General features: G+C 42.5%; 1 protein-coding gene across 1 annotated transcript in view; it reads left to right on the top strand.

Moving 5' to 3' along the window:
• The window catches only part of klhdc8b (kelch domain containing 8B), a 189528-nt gene that overhangs the window by 18468 nt on the left and 147415 nt on the right, over window positions 1–23645 (top strand). Inside the window, exon 2 of the mRNA XM_080445451.1 lies at window positions 11575–13282. Within this exon, the coding sequence (XP_080301577.1) occupies window positions 12892–13282 (391 nt within the window). The 5' untranslated portion in view covers window positions 11575–12891. The remainder of the gene's footprint in view (window positions 1–11574; window positions 13283–23645) is intronic.

The following is a 23645-nucleotide window of genomic DNA, read 5'->3' as shown; positions in this document are numbered from 1 at the left end:
CAGATAGATGGACAGGGGCGAAAACATAATCTCGAGACTTCGGCCGTCAGGCCTGGTGGAGATAATAATGAAACTATGGTATACGGTTACACACTCAATGTCATGTTATACTATGGGATTGGCATCGGTGTACTGATCCACGAAACTTGGCCTCGATTGATCGTGCTTTTGACCACACAAAGAATGGTTCAAGTGATTAAACATAAGAAAACAGAGTACTGATCAACATCTACAGTAACAAGAGTCACACATTCACTTGATACTACTGCTTTTTCTCCACAGTCTTGCCTTTATAAAGGGCTTGTGGGTATCACATCCCAAACATAATCAGTGGAATCCCAGGAGGGAAGAGAAAGTATGTTCAAAGTGAATATTGTAAGGAGAGCTACTTTGTTTGGAGTAATGATATGCATCTTGATTTATATTTAGAGCACAGACTCTCCTCTTCCCTGCAGAGTTTTTTTCAGTGACATAATAGAAAATGGTTGAGCAGGGCACTATATCGGTCTTAAATGAGGATTGTATGTAGTTGAGGCCAGTATCCTAATGGGTCCACTAGTCTTACATGATCCACACTAAAGAGTAGTTGGTAGTCTATCATGTTCACGCACGCACGCACGCACGCACGCACGCACGCACGCACGCACGCACGCACGCACGCACGCACGCACGCACGCACGCACGCACGCACGCACGCACGCACGCACGCACGCACGCACGCACGCACGCACGCATGCACACACGCACAACCTCTTAATAGTAACCTGCTTGCCTAACCTAACCAAGGGCCCAGCTTCCTGCTTTAAAATTGAGTCTATATAGGAAGGGACGTTCATATGAAAGGCCTGTAGTTCATATGAATGGCCAGACAGACAGACAGACAGACAGAGCATGTGTGTCAGTGAGCACAAGTCTTGGTTGTAGTCTGTGTGTGTGTGTGTGTGTGTGTGTCACAAGTGTCGGTTATGCAGGGGCATATACGTTCCACAATTCACTCACAAAGGTAGCATATCGAATATAGACATTAGTCATACTGTGTGATATGTTTGAGTGAGTCATCATCTAGCAGCACTGACTCTCTCAAACACTAGAGAGTCCACACATTTCATAGAAAGGCGCTTTCAGTGGCTGAAACTGAACATCAACACACAACTAAAGAACTAGTGGATTGATTTCCGTAAAATTCAGGGAAATCAGAGAGAGCTATATTGTAATACCTCTGATCATCAACATAGTGAGGGAATCATTTAAAATTCCTGGGGACTATAATCTCCCTGTATTTGGATGACAACTGCACCGGAATCCAGAATAAAACTCGACTATTCTTGGAGGCAGTTAAGGAAGTGTCATAGAAAGCATGCTTATTGCTTACCTACCTACCTGTATGGTATGGCAATGCTACAGTATAGCCCAAGAGAAAAAACTGCTGGACAGAGTTGTGCATACAGCTACAAAAATAATTGGCTGTATCCTCACATCCGGCCAACCCTAGCCTGGCTCCAAATTATATGTCCTCTTATTTATCCTACGCCCTCCTTTCATGTTCAACCCCGTCTCAGCCAACACATACTGTAGCTGCATTTTTATTTGTCTGTATTGATTTGTTTTACATTCAGGCTGCTGTGAGATTAACATAACTTTGAAATATAAATTTGTTTTATTTTTTTCTCTTCTTGATATATGCCTGACAAGCTGCATCTCCTGAATGATAAATACAAAGTTAGATAACGATTTTGACACACGGGAGGATTGATTGTCTTCATTAGACTGCTACTACTGCTATTTTAAAGTTACTGTGACATTTGGATTCACATCACCCACTACATATTAGTTAAACAGCAACAACTTCAGGAAACAACTTGGGTACTTGAGCCAACTAGAAATGTGAGTCACGCTGTTGGGACGATCAGTCCTGATGCATTCTCATAAGAGTCAATATTTTAATATTTCTTCTAATTGGCCTTTCTAATTTGTCTTAGCCAAACACGTTCCCCCAGGGTTGCAAACAACTCACTTCTTTAGTGAGCTTAAATTGATTGAACTGCATATTTTTTATATGTATTTTGATATGAACCGTTTGTTTGTTGTATTGTTGCTTGTATATCTATGTTGAATATTTACCAGCCTTTGGCCTTTTTGTGATAATCAATAATTTGGTTGTTTTCTTTTTCTACCCCAATTTTAGTCGTTATGTCAATTGATTCCTCCCCACACACATTTCTGTGTGTTGTCACTGCTGTTGTGTCCTACTGGCTCACCTGCCAGTGAGGAGCACCTGCGGGAGGACGTAGGACCTCCATCCTACACCGACCTCCTGCCCAAAAACTTCGCTCGGCCCGCTGACAGGTGCCGCCCCAGCCCTTAGGATTACGTGCATTGACAAATATCTCTCTCCCCGCCCGGCTAGTGCAAGTGCAATCGTTTCTAAACACACAAGCGAGTCGTGCACGCTGACGTATTTCCGTATCCGGGTGTGCTACAATGAAATGTGTCGTGGCGAGAGATGAAGGAACGTGAGATCTTGTTTTAAAAAAATATTTTTCAAAATTACGTTTTTTACGTCCTAGGCAGGTTTGGTAATTGGAAAAAAATACGTTTTTTACGTCCTAGGCAGGTTTGGTAATTGGAAAAAAATAAGTTTTTTACGTCCTAGGCAGGGAATGAGTTAATCAATCAATTTCCATCCACCAATCAAAAACTATAGCTTGCAGCTGGTTCAGTTTAGGTTAAGGTTAGACAGTGGTACTGATAGTATACTGTAGTTGTACAGTACGCCTATGCATGGGGTTGGTAAGGTTAATGTTAATGTAAGAATCTGAGTAGGGCATTCAGAGAGCACCCATTGGCAGAAAAGTGTTTATTTTACCAATACTGTGTGACAGATGTACAGTATATCCACTATCTAAATAAGTCTCAAGCTATGTGGCAACCTTCTCTGTGCCATCAAAATATTCCTAAACCGATGTCAGAGACTCTTGTCTTTACTGGCTTAATTCTTGTGATTGCATTGGAGAGATAAGCTAAACTAATCTCATTTTAAGCATGCATCTCTCCATTGGTGACAAATGTCTCCGTCATTAGTTAGCATTTCTCAAAGAAGTCACACATTTCTGCATAACGGTCACCTGAACATTTGGCTGTGTTAACCTGCTTGTAGAAGTTCCAGCTGTCCCCAATCATCATCATCATCATGTCCTCAGTGAGCAGAAAGGAACCTTGGTGGTGAATCTGACATGTCTATTGTCATGTGGGATTACGTACACATTGTCATTCCCTGTCTTTTAAACCCTTGGGCCAATTTATGCACTACTTGGCAAGATGATTTATTTATAAGCGCAGGATTTTTCTATGTTGGCTCTGTGCTGAAAAGATCCATGAACCACTGGACTGTAGACTAAATCACAGGACTTCAAAGTGGGGGACACTAGGGGCGCCATGGGAAGCAATTGGAAAGCAGATCCCCAAGCTCATGTGACATGTTTGCTTATAGATCTGCTATTTCCCTTATTTTCTTTCTTGTTCTTTTTTTAAGCCATTAGCAGATCCTATTCCTATGGCTATTTGTGGGTCCTTGGCATGGAAAAGTTTGGGAACCCCTGGGCTAAATTCTTCAATATTTACTTACTTAGACTTAGTTCCTCCCGTTCCTATTAGAACATTGTGTGACGAGTCCCCTCCATCTGCTCCGGTCCCCTGGCGACCCTCCTTGCACCATGCCAGCTGACACCCATCTCAAGTGGCTTCTTCCCGTCGTTTCTGTAGCGGATGAGGTTTTTACAGGGGTGGAATTGCTGGTCCCACGCCCCAACCCTCCTCCTTTTCCAACACAGGCTTGGGACCGGCTTAGGTGGAGTTGATTTGATAACTATATGGATATTTTCTTTCCATTTTCAGTGTCTGTCTAGTTTCACAATAAAGCATAGGGATAAAAACCTGACTGGTACAGAACTTGTACTGTACACATTACAATAATATACTGCCCGTCAGGTCTGTATCATGAAGTCCATTTCACCCCAAAGGCCTAATTACACTCCAAATACTCAGATTTAATGTTGACCTTATTTCAGCTATGGTAGATTAGGTTGCTTGATCCTCCTTGTGATGTGGTTTAATGGTAGGTATACGGTAATTTTCTCCAGATTTAGCAGTCATCATGTCAAACTATCCATTGCAGGAGGCTCCATTATGTCCTGGCTGTAACGGTACACATGGTCACCTTTCTCTCAGAATTTGGAAAGATATTTTCAAAGAGGTTAATTGTGACTTTGAGGGCTGTTTCTCTTTTTTGCCTTTTTAAAATAAAATTAATAAACTGTGCACACAGTTCGGCCAGTGCGTTTGAGAAGACCAAGGGCCGACTAAAGGGCTGTAGAAGAAAGTACTCCTGCACACCTTCTTCTTCACTTGTAATTCATTTTTACCCGCTTAGCGAAAGCTGCGGGTCTATGAAGAGGCAGACCTATGACTCATCATTCGACAAATTTGCATTCGACAGATAAATTTGCATTCGACAGATTTGTTCGACAGATTTGCGTCATTGGCTGTCGTTTAAGCCAATGGGATACTTTCCCATACTCTGAACGGGCGACCTCGTCCTCCCAAGCTATGGGACTATGCAGTCCTCCGAGCGCTAGCCGAATTTGGCTAATAGTTAGCTTGTATGATGTTACTAACTAACTGTTTTTAGCCAAGCGCGCTAATGTCCGCTCCCCATTAGTTATCGACGCAATTCGCGTTATTACTCTCGTAATTTTCATGTATTGTACATCCCAAAATAAAATTTATTAACCATGTTATGGTGCTGTAATGACTTTATATTTTCTCAACATAATACTGTCTTTCACACGGGCCTTGGAAAAGAGGATCACTTCCGCCATTTTCTTCTTCGTTGGTGTAAACAATGACACGGTTGCCAGATTTTGAGAGAAAAATAAGCAACCAGGTCAATGAAAACAAGCCCAAAGACTTAAGTGACTATTAGGCTACATGAGCACTTCAAACCTATATGCATCGGCTATTTGATAATAGACGACTTGCCAATAGCCGATCTACAAGCTCACAACAAAATAATAACAAATAACAAGCAACTACCTACATTTACAAGCAACTTCACAGAAAACAAGGTCGCTTGTAATTAGTATACATGGCAACACTAGTACGAGTATTTTTCCCACCACTGTTGCTGTTTTTAACATGACTGCCCTGTTTACAAATGAATGAATACACACTACAACCAAGGTTACTGTAGCAACATTTTTCATGTAAGGTATGACGCTAAAATCAGCTGCATTTCATCAGAAAAAAGCAGATCTACAAGCTCACAACGCATCGCCGCCTTGTGAGCTTGTAGATCTGCTATTTTTTATTATGACGTTTTATTGAATACTTCATTTACAAAAGACATTAATGAAACCAAATGGACCCATTTGGGTTTTTCTTTCATGTAAGCCAGTAGTGAAAAGGGCAAACTTGCAGTTATGCATTACAACTCAAGCCTAGCTGTTTCAAACAGTGAAATCAAAAGACAAGTTGTGAGCTTCACTTTTATAAAGGGTTAGGGTTACATTGCAGTATTGATACTTTTACTTAAGTAAAACATTACAGTACTTTTTCCACCACTGTTGATGTTTTTAACATGACTGCCCTTACGCTACCTGTATTCTATGGACTCACTTCGTTCATTGTGAAAATAGTTTCTTTCTTTCATACATAAATGAATACTAACTGGTCACCACCGGTCTTTTGTCCAGGAACAATGCATACAACACTATCAACCAGTCCTCCTGGGTGTGTGTGTGTGTGTCTCTTCATTTTTGTTGTTCATACATTTCTAAGTGAAACACTGTAGTTTTGACTTGGGTAAGGGTAGGCTACATTATGAAGTAACTATATCAGCTGGTGAAAATAGCAGATCTGTGAAATTGTAGATCAATTATTTTCACTATCATTGATATTGTACACACACACACACACACACACACACACACACACACACACACACACACACACACACACACACACACACACACACACACACACACACACACACACACACTTTATATTGGTAGCCAACCAATGAACCTCTGTGGAGTTATTTTTGTTGCATTCGAATGGCTTAGATTTTATTTTAATGACAACTTTTACATTTTGTACTGCAGATTGGGGCAAAAATAGCCTGCCGCAAGCGGGTATATTATGACTTTGTCATTTCTTGTTTTTATAACAGAACGTTTCGGTTCACACAGACCTTCAGACCTGTTAAGGTCTCTGTACCAAACTTTTAATACATTTTAATTACAAGTGAAGAAACCAGTGTGTGAGAGTCCCTTTTAATTTTTAATTGTATATTTCAACATTTTAGGAAAAAAAAATTACTTTCACTACTGTATATAAAAATTACTTTCTTGGAACTCTAGAGTAATTTAAAATTTTATTTAATAATAAAAGTAATTTAAAAAAATACTAAATAAATATCAGATTTATTTTAAGACCGATCGTATACAGATTTAGCTGCATGTCACCATAGGACTGCCTACCCGTATTTAGTTGTCAGCACGTGTTGCTACTAGCGGCAAAGGGGCCCTAGGGGGCCTCGAATATTGTTTGCGCATCTGCCAGGCATGTTCTCACTTGTCACCAATCACAGCTGATAACCATGACATGTATCGTACAACACCAACATCTGTAACGAAGCGGCAGCAAGGGAATGCTCATGAGTACCGTGATGTAGTCTTCAACCTCACCCCCCAGATGCCCTCCTCCTATGCATGCGCGCGCACACACACACACACACACACACACACACACACACACACACACACACACACACACACACACACACACACACACACACACACACACACACACACACACACACACACACAGTTATAACTCAATTAGAGGCTACGCTAAAATTCCCCACCTTAAACACATTATCTGTCAAATGTATAATTTATAATATTCATTTGGCATTGCTACCATTTCAGAAAATGTTGGCTTATGATTTCTACCCCTTTTTTTAATTCATCAAAGTCAGCATTAGGAGGGAGAAGCGGGGTGGGCTGGGGAGTGATGGAGAGAGAGCGTTGTGATGTTTCACACTAATTCGATTTGAACTGTGTCAAATACATTTGCATAACGTTCCGTATAGCATAGAGCAAGCCATGTTCCTGAGTTTGTGTGCTGAGCTGAAGTAATGGAACTGCATGGTGTTAATTGAAAATCTTCAGTTTTAGATTAGTGTTGGGATCATCAGGTTGCGATGACATACGTGCATATATGCAATTATGCAGAGTACTTGTCATGTCATTGAATCTAAGAATGAGACATGAGCTACTTATGTCAGATTAGAATACCAAGTGGCTGTGTAAACGTTTTTTTGAAACCACATCAACCCAGTGATGTCCCCATTTTGGGCAAGTCATTGTAGTAAGAGGAACATTTTCATTCTTGAAATAAATAGATAAAATTCAATATATTTAAAAACAAAATCCCCCAAAAATCCCAAAGAATCTCTAATCTTAAAAAATAGTGAAAATTCTAGATCTACAAGCTCACAATGCGTTAGATGCAACGCATTGGGCCCGATTATCTAAGCTGGTCGTAAATAACATGTAAATAAAGTTACTAGAGGAGGGTGTATTTTCTCTAAGCAGAAACCGATGTGCAATTCACAAAGGGGTGTGTAAATGCCTCAAATGTGCGGATCACAGTTGCTCCTAATTTTTGCCTGAAGTTCAGAGGTGCGTTCATGTGGGAGATCATTTGCATTGCTCCACCATAATAGACCCGCTAAATTGACCGACAGAAAAACATTAATGAATCAGACTACTGACGTGGGAAGTTGTGTAAATTCCTTTACGTTCAAAATATGGGCGTAAACAGCTTAGTGAATCAGGCCCATTGTGTTTTTCCTTTGTTCGCTATTCGTCACACGATGAAGAATATAGCTTAACTCATTCACTGCCAAGGACAACTTTGACACATTTTTGAGTTTTTTGGTGTTCCCACTAGATGGCGCTCTTTGCTAACACATGAGTGACCATTTCATCCCCAGATGCACACAGAACCAGGAGATCACGTGATCCCAAGATTTACTGCTCCATTCACTTCCTGGTTAATGTATTTGGGAAATCGCCCGTATCTCGCCTCCTGTGTTTTACCATGCATTTTTGACGAGACATGCTATTTTCAACGGCCTATAACAAGCGAACGGCGAGTCGCAATGACATTTTTTTTTGTTTTTGCGGAAGCACAGTGATACATCTTTTTTTTAAATTGGCTTGTCAGATATGAGCATGTGTGCAGCTGAGCTGGGGTTACAATAGAGCTATGGCATGGACTTATCACTCGTAATCCCTTAAGGCAGGTGGCCTTGCCACTCCACATCACAAAATACATCAAATAAAAAACAACAAAAATAGTCCAGTTTCTGTGGCCAACGGGTGTAGTGAGGCTGTCACAAACACGATCAATATCAGCTGGCTGCTCACACCCAAGATAATTATCTTTACTCTCTCTCTCTCTCTCACGCACTCTCTCTCACACACAAACACACATGTCAAAGAGAATCAGGTTTGGAGACAATGTGGAGACAATCTGTACTGAGTGGAGTTCAGATATAGACTCAGCACAAACTAATCAAATCAGCTGCAACAAAACCTTTTGTAGTGGAGACACACAGTGAAAGATAACTTATGGACACACTCTACTGAGCTACGCACCTGCACACACAAACATGCATGTACACGCACGCACGCACGCACGCACGCACGCACGCACGCACGCACGCACGCACGCACGCACACACACAAAACACAATTATTATTTTATTTTTTCTCCCTTTGGCATGCAAAGGAATATAGTCATTCTTAGAAATCCTTTTATTCTGCAGGGACCTGTTACAACCAGATGAGTTTCACATAATTAGAGGATGAGCTATGTGAGGCAACAAAAAAACTAGTGATGCAGTGGAGCTGTACAATTCCACCCCATGGAATGAGGACATTTGAATGGGGTGATTCACAGTAGATCGGGTGCGCGGATGCTATTGACCATATTTTCACTGAACTGTCTGATTTAAGAGCAACATGGCCGCTGTGCGTATGATGTCAATTGAAGGATATCTAATACTGTCGCATTGCTACTTTTCTTCCTGTCACTATCTCCTGCAATCTCACTTTGTCTTCCTCCCTCTCCCCCCCCCCCCCATCTACAGTATGTCTCAATAGTATGTCAATAGCTTATTGAGGAGCGAGAGACAAAGTGAAATCCCTCTGGAGGGAGGTGTGTGCGTGTGCGTGTGCGCGTGTGCGCGTGTGCGCGTGCGTAAACGGAAGGTAAAATGCCAGGAGATAGACTGACAGGTGCACAATGGGTTTTCTGTATTTAGGTGAAATATTGCAAACAGGAATATTCAATACAAGCAGATAGCCACTGTACATCTGATGAAGACTGCAAAGTTCCCAAGGCTTAACCACATGAACCCCAGCGTCCCTATGGGGTGAACATTCTGCAAAAATAACAGATCTACATATACAAGCTCACAATGTGTAAGCAACTGATGGTGAGCTTGTAGATAGGCTATTTTTTGCCAAGAGATTTTGTGTCGAGGGAAAAAAGGAGGGGGCCTAGTATAGACCCCTGGTGGACTCTCATCAAATAAGTACAGGTATATTATATAAACAGGGTTTAAGTGGTTAAATGTGTTCATTCAAACTGACCTGGCCCAATGACAATGTGCCTTCTGTATACAACCTTATTATAAGAGATCATTCCATTCCAGCAGATTATTCATTCCATTCCAACGGATTATTAAGTGCAGTAGATGTCAAATTGAAATCGACAGACGAGACATGATGAGCTGTCCTGTTACAAGTCCTCATCTTCCTCAATGTCAAAGATATGCGGATGCTCACCTCTGCTTCCTGCTTTATGTCTTCCTTGACTTTATTCAAGCTCTCTCGCTCTCCGCCTCTGTTTCTTGCCAAAGGTCAATATTTCCACTGGGGCTCAACCATTAATTGGGAGGACGGGTCTTTAATTATGAATATTCAGTCGTATTGAATGTGTGTGTGTGCGTGTGTGCGCGCGACCGTGTGTGTTAAAGCCTGATTGATACTGTATTTGAGTCCAATGCTGAAACGAAATCCGATTTACTGTTTAACACAAATGTTTTACAGTGATCCCTCAAATGTGGTTATTAAACCCTTAATGAAGGCAAGATATTTTACAGTGAACTTAGTACAGTAAACCTCACTGGAAATGTAATAATGTGCGCGCACACGATGATTGAGAAATAGGAGACAGTGTGACAAAAGTCAATTAATATTGCGCTTCCTCTTCTAATCTCTCCCTTGCACGATTTAACTTGACTTTTGTTCAGAACAGCCAGAAGAGTTGCATTTGAGTCAAATTAAAAAGGAAAGACAGCCAGGATACCAGCACGGTAGTAATGTTTCGAGAGGACGAAGGAAGAATAAATGTCAGACTGTCACGCGGGAATGTCAGCACAGCAGCACACAGCATCGTCACCACCACTGTACGTCATGCACACGACTACATAGCACCTACTTTGCTACATACAGAGCAAAGAGCCTTCTGTCAGCTCATAAAGCACATACTATGTCTACTAACTACAATGTACTGATGAAGGTTGCACTAGAACAATTATTTGCACTCGCACAAATACTCATGGAGCTCATGGAGGTCACGTTATTTGGAGACTATCCGAGCTAGTGCGGAGTGATGTAGAGAAAAGTCAGTCGTGACGGCAGCTCAGATGATATCGGCCTCTGCGTTCTGTCCATGACACCAGTCTCGGATAATATCGGCCTCTTCGACCCTGCTCCTTGTATGGGTATCTTCGGCGGCTCCATATATGGGTATCTTGTATATGGTATCGTAGAGTTCCAGAGTTAACGGTTAGGTAGCTCTATCAGGCGGGACAAACCCTCCTCAATATAGATTGAGTCGGGCCGTCAGCCTAACCCTTGGTGTAACCAAGACGATCTAATGTGGTCAATGACCACATTAGATCGTCATGGTTACACTGGTCATTCTGGTAACGTGGAATCCTCTCTAACACACTGCCCCCCATCAGATCAGCGGATCTTCCAAAATATTGATAAATCCGCAAATCCCCATACAGTATATATGGAGTACCCTGATTTCATCTATTTGACATCATAGTACTGACGTCCTAGACTGGCCTGGACTCCGTATTTGGGCATGCCTCACACGGAACTCCATATATGGGCATAGAATGGACACAGACAAACTGACACGTACAATAGGTACCTGACAATTGTTCCCGACTTGCGTGATCCCCGAGTAGGCTGGTACCCAAAGGTCACCGCTCTAGTTGAATAAAATCACATAATGGCCCTGTATGTTTAGCTGAGTAATGGCTGGCAATTCTGTTAGCTTTATTGACCAGTGTAGTCAAGTCTAGATTAGCTATTTCACCCTGTTGCTCACCATACTGCGTGGTCTTAACTATTTTCCCCATGCACAGAGACAAGCTGGTCACCACTGAGCAGATTTCATCCTGTGCTCTGTTGTATTCCCTCCCAGGTCAGGCGTCTCCGAGGGACCTTCACCCCCTCCAAAAGGGAAGGCACGAGGGAGGCATCAGGAAGCTTTGTGAGAGCACGACCTCAGTACCCCCACCCTCTGGGAATTAGAGTTCTTCTAATTAAGGGTGAAAGTCTCTGTCTTGGACTCAGAGGGAGACTTGTTCTCATTATACTCCCTGGGAGCTTTCATTTTAAAGACTTTGTTCCTTTTTTGGAGGGATTTATTTTTATTTTCCTCCATTAGAGCTGTAGACCTTGTCCCTGGGGTTCCAATAAGAGTGTGGAGCAGCGACCGTGGACCCAGGAAACTGTGGATAATTGCTTTTGTTTCAAGCTATGAATTGGGATTCATCCCAAGGCTTTTTTCCCCCTGGATTATTAGGTCACTACTGAAGGTCAGGGCTTCCACTTATTATACTCCTCTGTGTTGATCCTATGCCATTTCTCCCCTCGCTCTGTCTTCATTCTCTTTTTCCTTTTCCCTGCCACTCTTGACATTCTAGTTCCTGTGGGATTAAGAATTAACCCTGGCACACCTTTTTGAGTGTCCTTCACCGCAACTGCCATATAGTTGCCCCCTCTTCTTTTGAAAGTGCACTCGTGGGAATAACCTGATATTCCTAAATAACCTCCCCAGCGGGGTGCACTGAAGGGCAGGACAGAGGAGAGACAGGAAAACCCGGGGGGTCAAGGAAGATGAAGGGCGGATGGTTCCTCTGCTCCAAAGGAAATGACGGAGGGATGAATAAAACATTTGGATAGAGAGAGAGAGAGAGACTTACAACATTTGGCCAGGGAGCCGGTTCGTCACGCTTGCCACACTCTCTCTCACTCTCTCTCTGTCTCTCTCTCACTTGATCACTTGTTCATTCCCGCTTGTCTTCTTTCTTTCTTTCACACTTTGTTTCACTTACTAACTTTACAATTGTTTAGTTTTTTTCCATTACCCCATCCTCCCCTCATCGCCCTCCCTCTCGCTCTCTCTCTCTCTCCTCCAGTCACTCAAAGAGACAGAACAAGCTATTGCCTGCTGCTGCATGTTCGGCCGCTCCGCCGAGCGCGTTCAATTTTGTTCAGGGTTTTGTCCTTTCCCTTCCCATCTCCTCCTCCTCCTCCTCCTCCTCCTCCCCCTGTCCACTTCCTCCTGCTCCAGTGCGTTGCCTCCTCCTCCTCCCCCTGTCCACTTCCTCCTGCTCCAGTGCGTTGCCTCCTCCTCCTCCTCCTCCTCCTCCTCCTCCTCCGCCGCCTGCTGCCCCCTCACCCTGCCTCGCTGGCGCAGTGTGATGGTGCGCCTCCTACTCTCGTCCCCGGAGACATGCCCGTGCGGGAGATGGCTGTGAGCCCCGTCAAGTCCCTCTACTGGGAGCAGTTCCCCCCCATGGCCCAGCGGCGGGTGTACTGCGCGCCCGTCTACCACGACGGCCTGCTGTACGTGCTGGGCGGCTGCAGCGAGACCGGCACTCCCCAGGACAGCGTGGAGGTGCTGGACGTGGAGAGCCAGACGTGGAGCCGGCTGCCGCCGCTGCCCACGGCGCGGGCCGGGGCCTCGGCCGTGGCGCTGGGCGGCCAGGTGATGCTGCTCGGCGGCATGGATCACCAGCAGAAGCCACTGGGCTCCGTGGAGGTGTACAACCCCGACGAGGGCAAGTGGGAGCGGAGGGCGGGCCTCGGGCAGGCGTCCATGGGCGTGACGGCGTTGGAGAACGGTAAGAAGGCGGTGTGTGTGTGTGTGTGTGTGTGTGTGTGTGTGTGTGTGTGTGTGTGTGTGTGCTTGGCCCCCCCAAGCACAGGGGGGGGATGGCAGTGGTGGAAAAAGTACTCAAATGTTTTACTTAAGTAAAAGTACCAATACTGCAATGTAGAAGCACTCTGTTACAAGTGATAGTCCGGAATTAAAAATGTACTTGAGTGAAAGTACAAAAGTATTGGCATCAAAATGTACTTAAAGTACCAAAAGTAAAAATAGAAGATCTACAAGCTCACAACGTGTCGCATCGCGACGCGTTGTGAGCCTGTTGATCTGCTATTTTCAAATAGCCTATGTATAAAATAGGGCTAAAGTAGTTCATGTATGTTTCATAATATCATAATTTATATCTTAAAAGTAACTAGTAACTAAAGTTTTCAAATAATTGTAGTGGAGTAAAAGTACAATATTTGTCTCTGAGGTGTAGTGGAGTAGAAGTAAAAGTATTGAAAATTGGAAACATTCCAGTAAAGTACACTCAAAATGTACTTAGTTACTTTCCACCACTGTTTGGGGGGGGGGGGTGGGGGGGCAGTGTGTTGATGGAGCTCTGACCCCTGAGGTCCCTCTGGAGTCAATGTAGCTCTCATGTCTGTTTGGTGGGAGTGATTTCACTGCTTCTCGACGTCTAGGGTTCCTTGAGGAACTACGGATCTGTAAAACAAACAAATGCTACAGAGTTGATATAACACTAAGGATTGTATGGTGTAGATTATGGTCCCAGAGATACCAATTGTATCAAACGTGAGTACATGGGTCACCACTGGGTGATTCATCACATGCAACATGTGTGGGTAGAACAGGAAAAGAAAGTCTTAGAAATCGCTCAAGGAAACATATCCATGGCTCTGATTATTAATCTCTGCTAGGAGATTACTGCATTCAAATGTGTCTGTATGTGTCTGTCTCTATATCCGTGTGTGTTTCTGTCGCAGATAATCTCCCAAACTACTAGGCCGATCAGTGTCATATTTCTTTTGCATGTATACAGACCCCCTGTGCGTCTGGAATAAAGTTTGAATTGAATTGAATTGAGTATAATTGTAGCAATCTTCCGTCCAGGCTATGTGGCCTGGAACTACCCAATCAAGACATGCACGATGTGTCGGTGGAGTTGCTGCGTGAAAACAAATACTAAACTAAATGTCTGAAATTATGGTTGTTGACTATAATTGATATGGATATAACAGATAATGTTTGTTGCAGTACATGCCTGCCTCTTTCTCACACAGTACCCTCCCTATGCACACATAACACACAGTACACACATACACACTAGGGATGTGCGGGACAATTAATTAAACATTTTTGTAAACATTTATTCGATCAGTGCAGGAAAGAAGGTCAAATTAATTATTTTTACATAATGAATGACCACAAATTGGCCGCAAATTGTATTACGGCGCATTTCCTTTATGTACTCTCTATGCTTGTGGCTATCCTACATATTCATTCATTTCAGACAAACGTCACGTTAAAAAAACAACTTGTTTAATGATTCAAAGCAGGTGACTGCTTTGAATGATACACATCTATTGGATATATGTTGGTAGCCTGGTTCTAGGCGTCTGGCCACGCGAGGCTAATATGTTGGTAACCGCCTTATGGTCCACCTCAACGTTATCATTTTCCTCCTTGGCACTGCGTATTCCGGTCCATCAGTCTATTGCGCTCATCTGTGTGATGACCTGGGTTATTATTTCAGATAGACCGGCGTCATAGTGGCGGCAGGCAGTTAACAAGGTAATACATTACAAGCTTTTGTTTGGGTACCTCTAGCGTTACTCTCATCTTGGAGATTCACGTGTTGTTCATATTGGATGTGATTTCTCATCGCTGCAGTCAAATTCTTATACTGTATGCCAGTTTCACTGGACACAACCTACATTCTTCTTTCAAATTAAAATACCCCTGTATTATATACGGTACGTTGTTCTTTTTTGTTACTGATATCGTGTAGCAGCTACATTTACTGAATTGGAAGTGACTCCACAGTTCCAGGCTGCTGACCAGAGCTGCACAAATCAGTGTGACAGACCCACAAATCACCCTTGTTAATACTTAATTGGCACATATTTTTGCTTTTTAAAAGCAGCATTTTGTGAGTAAACAAATTTAGCAAATAACACATTTTGATTTGTTATGATTTTGTTATGACATCACACATATACCTGCAGGAAGAGTACATTTGAGAAAACCACCACTTTCCACAGTTTTTTTTATATGCCAAAACAAATTCAAACTACATCAAAATCTCATCAACGTGCCACTGTGCAACACTGTCATTTGGAATGAAGGATTAGCTAGTGGCCCCCCTGTTTTCTCATTACAGTGATGTTCAATTGGAGCATTCAGTCACTTTTGGCATTTCATCAAACTCAGAAGCAACAATAATAACAGCAATATCATCAAGTGTTGCTTACTGTGAAGTGTGGATTTATAAAATGAATAGTTTTTGTCCTTGATTATGATTGGCTGAGCCCCATGCAACTCATGAGCTTGTAGATCGTCTGTTTTCGGCTTGTGACACTGGCATGCAACCAATTATAAATCAGGCTTAATTGCAACACATTTTTTAAAATGTCATAAAGAGGAGTGCTAACATAAATGAACACTACTTCAACAATTGCCCAATTAATACCAATATCCAGATAAATGTTATTAATCACCCCAATCTTTAAGCATTCTTTCCAGCTGAGGGGGTTTTAGGCACTCCACTGGGTGCTGTGCCTAACAATGCCCCTTAGCTATTCTAAAATCACTGTAAACAACCGCCTCTTGCGGGAGCTTATTGCTTTAGTTTACTGTTCAGCTCATCTGTTTAGGAAAAGCCTCACCGAGCTCTTAGCTTGTGTTGCTTAACCGTATGCTGACTATGTGATTAAAGTAGAATTGTGAATGTTGAGCTTGTCACTCACATGACCAGAGGTGCTCACATTTGGCTTTAGTTCAATAAACACTGGGCTGTGGGAGCCCATGATGCTGATTATGTAAATTTCCTTCAGTCACGGTGAGCTGTGTGTGTGCATCCGTACGTACGCGTATAATATAAGGAGAATGGTAAACACGCAAGCAGCCTCTACAGAGTAAACATGGTTGGCCTTAATGCTCATTCCCTGTGGGATGGAAGTGGTCTGCGTATGTTTATTTAGAGGGACAGAGAGTAAATTACATGTGAAGTAAGTGTACTGTAACTGTAACTGTATGGGAGAGAATGCTAAGAAAGAGTATGTACACATTGGCAGTACATTAAAGATGCAGCTGTAAAATTCAAACAAACATTAAAAAGTGGTGCAAGGTGAGAATGAGGGTTGAGAAAATACATCTATATACAGCCAGAGAGAGAGAGAGAGAGACAGAGGGGAGAGTCTGTTCAAGTGCATTTTTGCCCCTGCAGTTTCCTGTGTTTACATTTGAGGCAGCATGCTGTTGAGTGATTTGATAAAGTGGAGAAGCCAATATGACCTTTCATGGTAATAGAGAGAGACCAGTAACTATTTCTCTGACGTGTTTTCGTTTCTTTCTTTTTTTTTACTCTGCATAATATTTCATGTAGAGAAAAACCACACACAAGCATTCTATTCAAGGGAAATGCAGTTAGAGTGTTTTTTTTTGTCCTTTCTGCAAATGCCTAGCTCTTTCCAGTGTTTGAACATCAGGTGCCCTTTGATTTAGGTGAAAAAGAATGATATGAATGTAAATAAATGGTAATCTAAATGAATAATGCAAACATTTCCTTTAACACAATGTGTATTATAATACGGTCAGATGTGTTTCAAAATATACATCATTGATTACCAGAATTGGGCATCAGGATCAAGTATTTTGATTATATATTTGATTATGATTCAAGTTTATTTGTTTTTTGATTGATAAAACCCGACTATTGCACCAGCATTTAGCTTGTAGTTGTTTTTTGCCTTCTAAACACAGAGCAGTTTTTGTGGAGTATTTAAATTGTAATGCTTCCGGTCTGTCTACATGTTGCAGTGGAATGATCTGAGTAGTGTTTTCTTCTTTTGGGACTGTATCACCACGCAGCCTGCACACTGTAATAGGCAGTGAGATGAGATGACAATGACAACGACAACGTCTTGCTTTGTCACCCTGCAGTTAAAAACACTCCCCTAAGTGGATGCTGTTGTACTGTCTCATAATTACTGTATAATTACTGCACATCTCTCATTAGAGGAAAGTGTAAGGAATATTGTGCTCAGCTCAGCCTTGTACTGCATATTTTATAAACGGTACAGAATTACAGTGCCAAGAGATAGTGGGAAAATGTATTTCCCCATAACAAAAAACAAAGAACAGTTACAGTGTATAATTATTGTGGATTTTATTCAAACATAATCTTCAGTAACAATGTAACATGAAGAACTTCTGTACTAGTCATTAAAGGCCAAGACGCCCATTGAAAATGATATATTAATCTTAAATTAAGTTGAGCTATGTGCAAGGAAACACCAAAGTAGTTAAGTGCAGTACATGCTTCTTCTGATGCCTAGACTTTTCTTCGAAAAGAGTGGTGATATAACTACAAATTGAAGTTCTGAAATTCTGATGGGCGGTCTCAGAGCCTTTTCTTGGAACCTGTGCACCTCCAGATGTCCTGACTTTCCGAACTATAGTTCGGACAGCCTGTCTGAACCAGAACCATTTTCGGACGTCGGTAGGACCATGTATTGGCCTTATGGTTTCTGTCCACTGTAACCGAGGGACTGAGGTGAATTTAACCCAACACAACACGGTACAATTCAATCAAATGTTATGGTAAAACTGCCCTCACCGGTACAGTAGGATTTTCCTAGGATTTTTAAAGTGGAACAACAATACAGTAACAAGCAGTAGACATTTTTACTTAAAAAGTGGCTACAACTGTTGGTAGTTATATGCCTAATAGCATATGCTGAGACAATACCCTGCCTTCTCTGAACTATGTAGCACGGAAGTTGCCATGCCAGCTGAATTCTCAAAATAGGCATAATCTACTGTAACGTTCTACTGTAACGTTAGTCCACACATTCTGTGTGGACTAAATTCAGTTAAGATTCTGTAGCTGCATCCATCATGTAGGGGTATAGTATTGAAATGAGGTTGGGTTTAAAGCTGATGGACTGATTGGTTAGTTTAGGAGCCTAGAGTGAACAGAGAGAGACCTTTGACTACTATCGCTGTAGGCCCTCGATCAGGCTGCCACAGTGATTTTCATGGTGGAGTTGGATTAGGGTGTGTGTGCTCATGTGGGCCTGCATGCCTATATAGTGATAGTTATGTGTGACTGTGTCATCAGCCTGGGATTATTATAGTGTCATGAGTGCGTAGCCCTTTGACACAACAACAATCTCATCATGACAGATGGTGGAGCTTAAGGCTCTGGATTTCAAAAGAGGATTAACACTCTATTGAGAGATATACATATGACTTTCTGAAGTGTAAAATGACAAATGATATGGACTGTCTCAAGTTCAAACTACATGCTAGCATGTACAGACAAAGCGAATATGGTACACAGTAAAATCCTTAGTGTTAATAAAATTCTCTAGGTTGCAAATGGATAAACTAACACTGAGGATTTAGTATCCATTGCTATCCATCTCGCATCATAACTTGCCTGGAGTGTTGAACATATTTTAATTATTATTCTTCTCTTTTGAAAAATAAAGAAATGTAGATGCAGTTCACGTTTTTCTAAAGGATATACAGTAGCCCATGCACTTAGGCTGTTGAATAATTAAATTTACATTTCATCTGGGAAAGAAGAGTCTGATTTCAACCTGTATACTAGATACATTTTTTAATAAGGTGTAAATGTAATCCAATTAGATAATTTCTGCATATGATCCTTATATGATATGCATGCTAATGACAGTTGTAAAGGGGACCAGAGAGAATACAAGAGTATGTTATGTATACATTTTTAATGTGTATGCATAGTGCATACCGGTACTTATTTTGTACTATACCTAGTACCGGTATATGTCAGTAAGCGTGTACTGTATATGTGTGAGAAAGTATAATATGTATAAGTGTTAGGCCTGTCCCCGACTAAGGATTTGTTTAGTCGACTCTAATTGGCGACTAATTGCCAATAGTCGACTGGCAGTCGACTAATAAAAAAAAAAAAAAAAATATATATATATTTTTGGGCCAAAATACATTTTATTTCAAAGGGCCAAGTCTACACAGTTTGTTTTGTCTCCAGCAGAGTTTCTAGTGTCTCTATCTCTCTCTGGAAGAGGTTGCACATGAACTCTGCAGCCGCACTGAGGCGCTCCAACACAAACAATACCAATACAAAGACGAGGAATAAGAAGACTAAAGTGGAAGTTACGTGTGGTTGCAGGTGTAGACTTGGCCAAAAAACTATTTAAAACATTTTTGGCCCTTAAAAAAAAAATATATATATATATATATATATATATATATATTATTATTTTTTTCGACTAGAGTCGACTAAGAGACACTTAGTCGACTCGGACCCCCCGCGACTAACCAGTCGACTAGTCGACTTAGTCGAGGTCAGGCCGAATAAGTGTATATGAATATAGAAAGAAATTGGACATAATGGGTTTTACTGGTAATCATAGATAGATGTACAGTATATTAGTCCTTTTGGAAATTCATCATGCATCGTACTGCACACTATACACCTTCAGCTTGGTGGTAACACTCTCCAGTGGTGCCATCTGATGTCTTGTAAATGCTTGGCACTGTTTGTATGTGTGTTTGTTTGTGTGTGTGTGTGTGTGTGCGTGCATGAGAATGTGTGTACATCTCATGGTTGACATGACACATTTATTTTCCAGCTCTGGAGCCCTGAAGCTGAATGGCTCCTCTCTCTCCACACTCCTCATCCATTCCCCCTCTCCTACCTAAGTCCTCTCCCACCTGCCCCTGGCTCTTTTGTCGGCGGACTTCTTCTGCCTTCTCCTTTTCAGAGCATTGCTGTTGCCTGGCAACATGTGTGTGTGTGTGTGTGTGTGTGTGTGTGTGTGTGTGTGTGTGTGTGTGTGTGTGTGTGTGTGTGTGTGTGTGTGTGTGTGTGTGTGTGTGTGTGTGTGTGTGTGTGTGTGTGTGTGTGTGTGTGTGTGTGTGTGTGTGTGTGTGTGTGTGTGTGTGTGTGTGTGTGTGTGTACAAGTGATAGTTTTTTCCCCCCGCTAATCAGAGGAAGCGAGTGTGTTTGATGTGTATACACGGGAAATGGAGATGGTGTGATAGTGTGTCAGAGGAAAGGACCCAAGTTCAGATGACTGGAAGCAAAGCCAGTCCAATACAATTAGTTTATTGATTGAGCAAGACGGAAACTAATCCAAATAGGGTGCAGGCAATAATCTAAAGACCAGCGACAGGCGAAAGGTCAGAACACTCAGATCAGACAGAGAGGACACGTTCTGGAGACTCCACATAGAATAAGAATACTGAACCTGAGGCGTGACTCAGGCAACTAGGAACACGGCATATACAGAGGCTAGAGAGCTAAGACACAAACGCACAGTAAGGGCACAGTCACACATGCGCTTCATGCTCTGTGGAGTCTCGCTTTTTAGCAATCGTCCATTAAAGTGTTTCCGCAGGGAAAGCCAGTGGTCCGAGGACTCAGTTCAGCACCTCGGCCAGCGCCGGCTCCCCTGCCAACTCATTGAAGGGAGTTATGTGCCAATTTCTGTCATTAATCAGCTTGATATGATGAAAACTGTGCTCTGACTAACAAGCTGCTGGCTCTCCTTGGTGGAAAGACTTATATGCTTGGGCAGCAAGCGATATACTCCACTTGTTCTACATGTTGCAAGCACAAACCCCCCCCCCCAACAAAAAAAAGTCTTGTTTTTTTGTGTTTGCATGGACCAGACCGGGAAGAATTTGTGTTGAGATTAAGCTTTATTTTGATTCCCCCCTCCCCGCTATTGTAAAATGTACCTAAATAAACTGTCATTGAGCATTAAAACTGTCTCCGCATCTGTAATGATAATAACAATCAGTCTTCAGTTCACAGCGCGTTGTAGCCAACGCAATCCGTGGCTTTAGAAGTGTCAATTTCCCATTATATTTTGTGGGTCGTGGGCAGTGCCGCCAGGAGTGCTGTTTTTTTGGTGTGTAGTTTGAGAAAATTACAAGCAAAATGGCTGCCAAGTGGGGTCAATGGCAGCACTGCTTTCCCATTGTTTGGCACCCATGCAGTCAACGTTGACCAATGTTGAATTCCACGCTTCTCACATGTTGGACTTCACACGCTTCAAAGCCTCCAACGCGCCACAATGGGACACTCCACTTCTTTGCTCCCATGAATGGAAGTGAACTTGGAAGCTGATACGTATATGTGTGACTGTGCCCCAACACTTGCCCCAACGGCAAATCTTACAATCTGGCAATGAGTTAGAGGGAATAGTCCTTTGAAGGTTTTCCCAAAGCTCTTATTTCTGTTCAGAGGATGGATAAGGGAGGAGGGATCTCTCAGGAGCTATGAGTGAAGATACACCAGAGCAGCCTTCCTGGAAGACTCTCAGCTGAATACCATGACATTAATTATTCCGCCCCTAGAAATCTAAACGAGAGTTTAAGTGCCTCTTATTTTATGCTTTTTGATATATAATGTTGATTTGACCCTTGATCCTGCATTGTTACTTTAGCTTCCTTTAGAGCAGGTAGCTATTCTTCTAAAGTTCTACTTTTTTTTAAATTCTGGTTTGATCAGAGGGAGATTTTTTTTGACGAACAGCAGCATCTCTGCCTTGTCGCATGCAAGTCGGTTTCTTTGCTCGGTCATCACGTGTCCAGCAGCAGAAAACAAACGCTCGCTGTCAACGCTAGTGCAAGGAGCCGACAGATATTTACGAGCAAGTTGGGCCAGGCACTCGTAACGGGACTGGTTGCTTCTCCAGTATTCCAGCGGGAAACGGCTCATGGGAAGCGTGGCCTCCGACAGATGACTGGAGCTTTCAGTAAAAAACAAAACACTAATTATGATGATGTTCTGAATATCCGGTTCCATTTTTAACATAAGTTATACATTGTGTTCATAAAACAATTAAAATAAAATATATACACTTACGTTCGCATCCACTCTGCTATTTTCCTGGTGTTCAGTTGCAGCGTCTGTATTTTCTTCGAGGATTGCCTCAAACATGCCCAAGAAGGAGTTGTTGTTCTCGTCTCCCCTGCTGCTCTTTGCCGGAGCTGTGCAGCTGTTCCCGCAGCATTTCTATAGCTTGCCGTTTTGATGCAAGGGTGAAGTAGCGGTCCTTGTACCTCGGGTCCAATAGCGTTGAGAGATAATACTTTATCTTTTCCTCGATGTCATTAAAACGCGTTTGGACTGCTTTTAACAGGGTATCCTTTGAAGTTTTCACTCCGTGGTCTGTTGGAACAGTTTGTTTGCGCAGGCGCGTTAAGGCTTGGATGGAGGGGATTACGTCTGCCGTTGTGGCTGTAGCTTTGCTAATATTTCTAGTCAGCTGTTCACACAGATCGAGGATGGTCAACATGTTTTCAACCAGGGCCCATTGGTGGGAGTTGAGTGTTGCTGGTAACTTGTATGCTACTGCATAAGCTGCAATTGCTTGCTTCTGCGCCACCAGACTCTTAGGCATGTAAAATGTACTGTTCCAACGTGTGGCCACGTCCTGTTGGAGTCGTGTACTGGTGGTGGTAGTAGTGGTTGTTCCCTTTCACAGGTTTGCCTGTAACTTTTCCAGAGCGGTGGACGCTACTTGGGAGTGCTTACTTAATGAAGGAGCCTGTGTGTGTGTGTGTGTGTGTGTGTGTGAGTGAGTGCATGTGCGTGTGTGTGTGTGTGTATGTCCCAGCAGCAGCAGCAGCGTGCACCTCAATCCTAACCCTAAGAAAAACAATCAGAAAAATTTGACTTAATAGCTGGCATCATTGTATCGACGACTGCATCCTTCTCATCAGACATGAGGTCCAACGTACTCTCTCTCCCAAAACATACTGTAGTGACTTCATGGGACAAACTGAAAACGTTTGACGTGATGGGGGTCCGCTTCACATAATTTGACGCCGTCCCGGTAACTTCCGCATTTCTAAAAAACTGTTGAAGCGGACTTGAGCCACAAGAGGCACGAGTCATCGTGCTGAACGCTGTGAAGTCCGCTTCAGCTGACTCAGTGTCGTTCGAGTTATGTCCCGAACTCCCGATAGGGACAGACTAGTAAATCATTCCTCATCTGCACTCAAGACTGTAGCACTGGTGTCCAGCAACTGTAAAACATAGAATAGTAATCAAACCACTGAAAATATCCACCGAAACAGGAACACTAATACAAATATTTTGCATAACAGCCATGAACACTTCTCTTTGCTG

The sequence above is a fragment of the Gymnoscopelus braueri genome (assembly GCF_963280865.1).
Source record: "Gymnoscopelus braueri genome assembly, chromosome: 12".
NCBI classification, from domain to species: Eukaryota; Metazoa; Chordata; class Actinopteri; order Myctophiformes; family Myctophidae; genus Gymnoscopelus; species Gymnoscopelus braueri.
The sequence above is the reverse complement of the archived record's forward strand: the minus strand, read 5'-3'. Positions and strand labels throughout refer to the sequence as shown.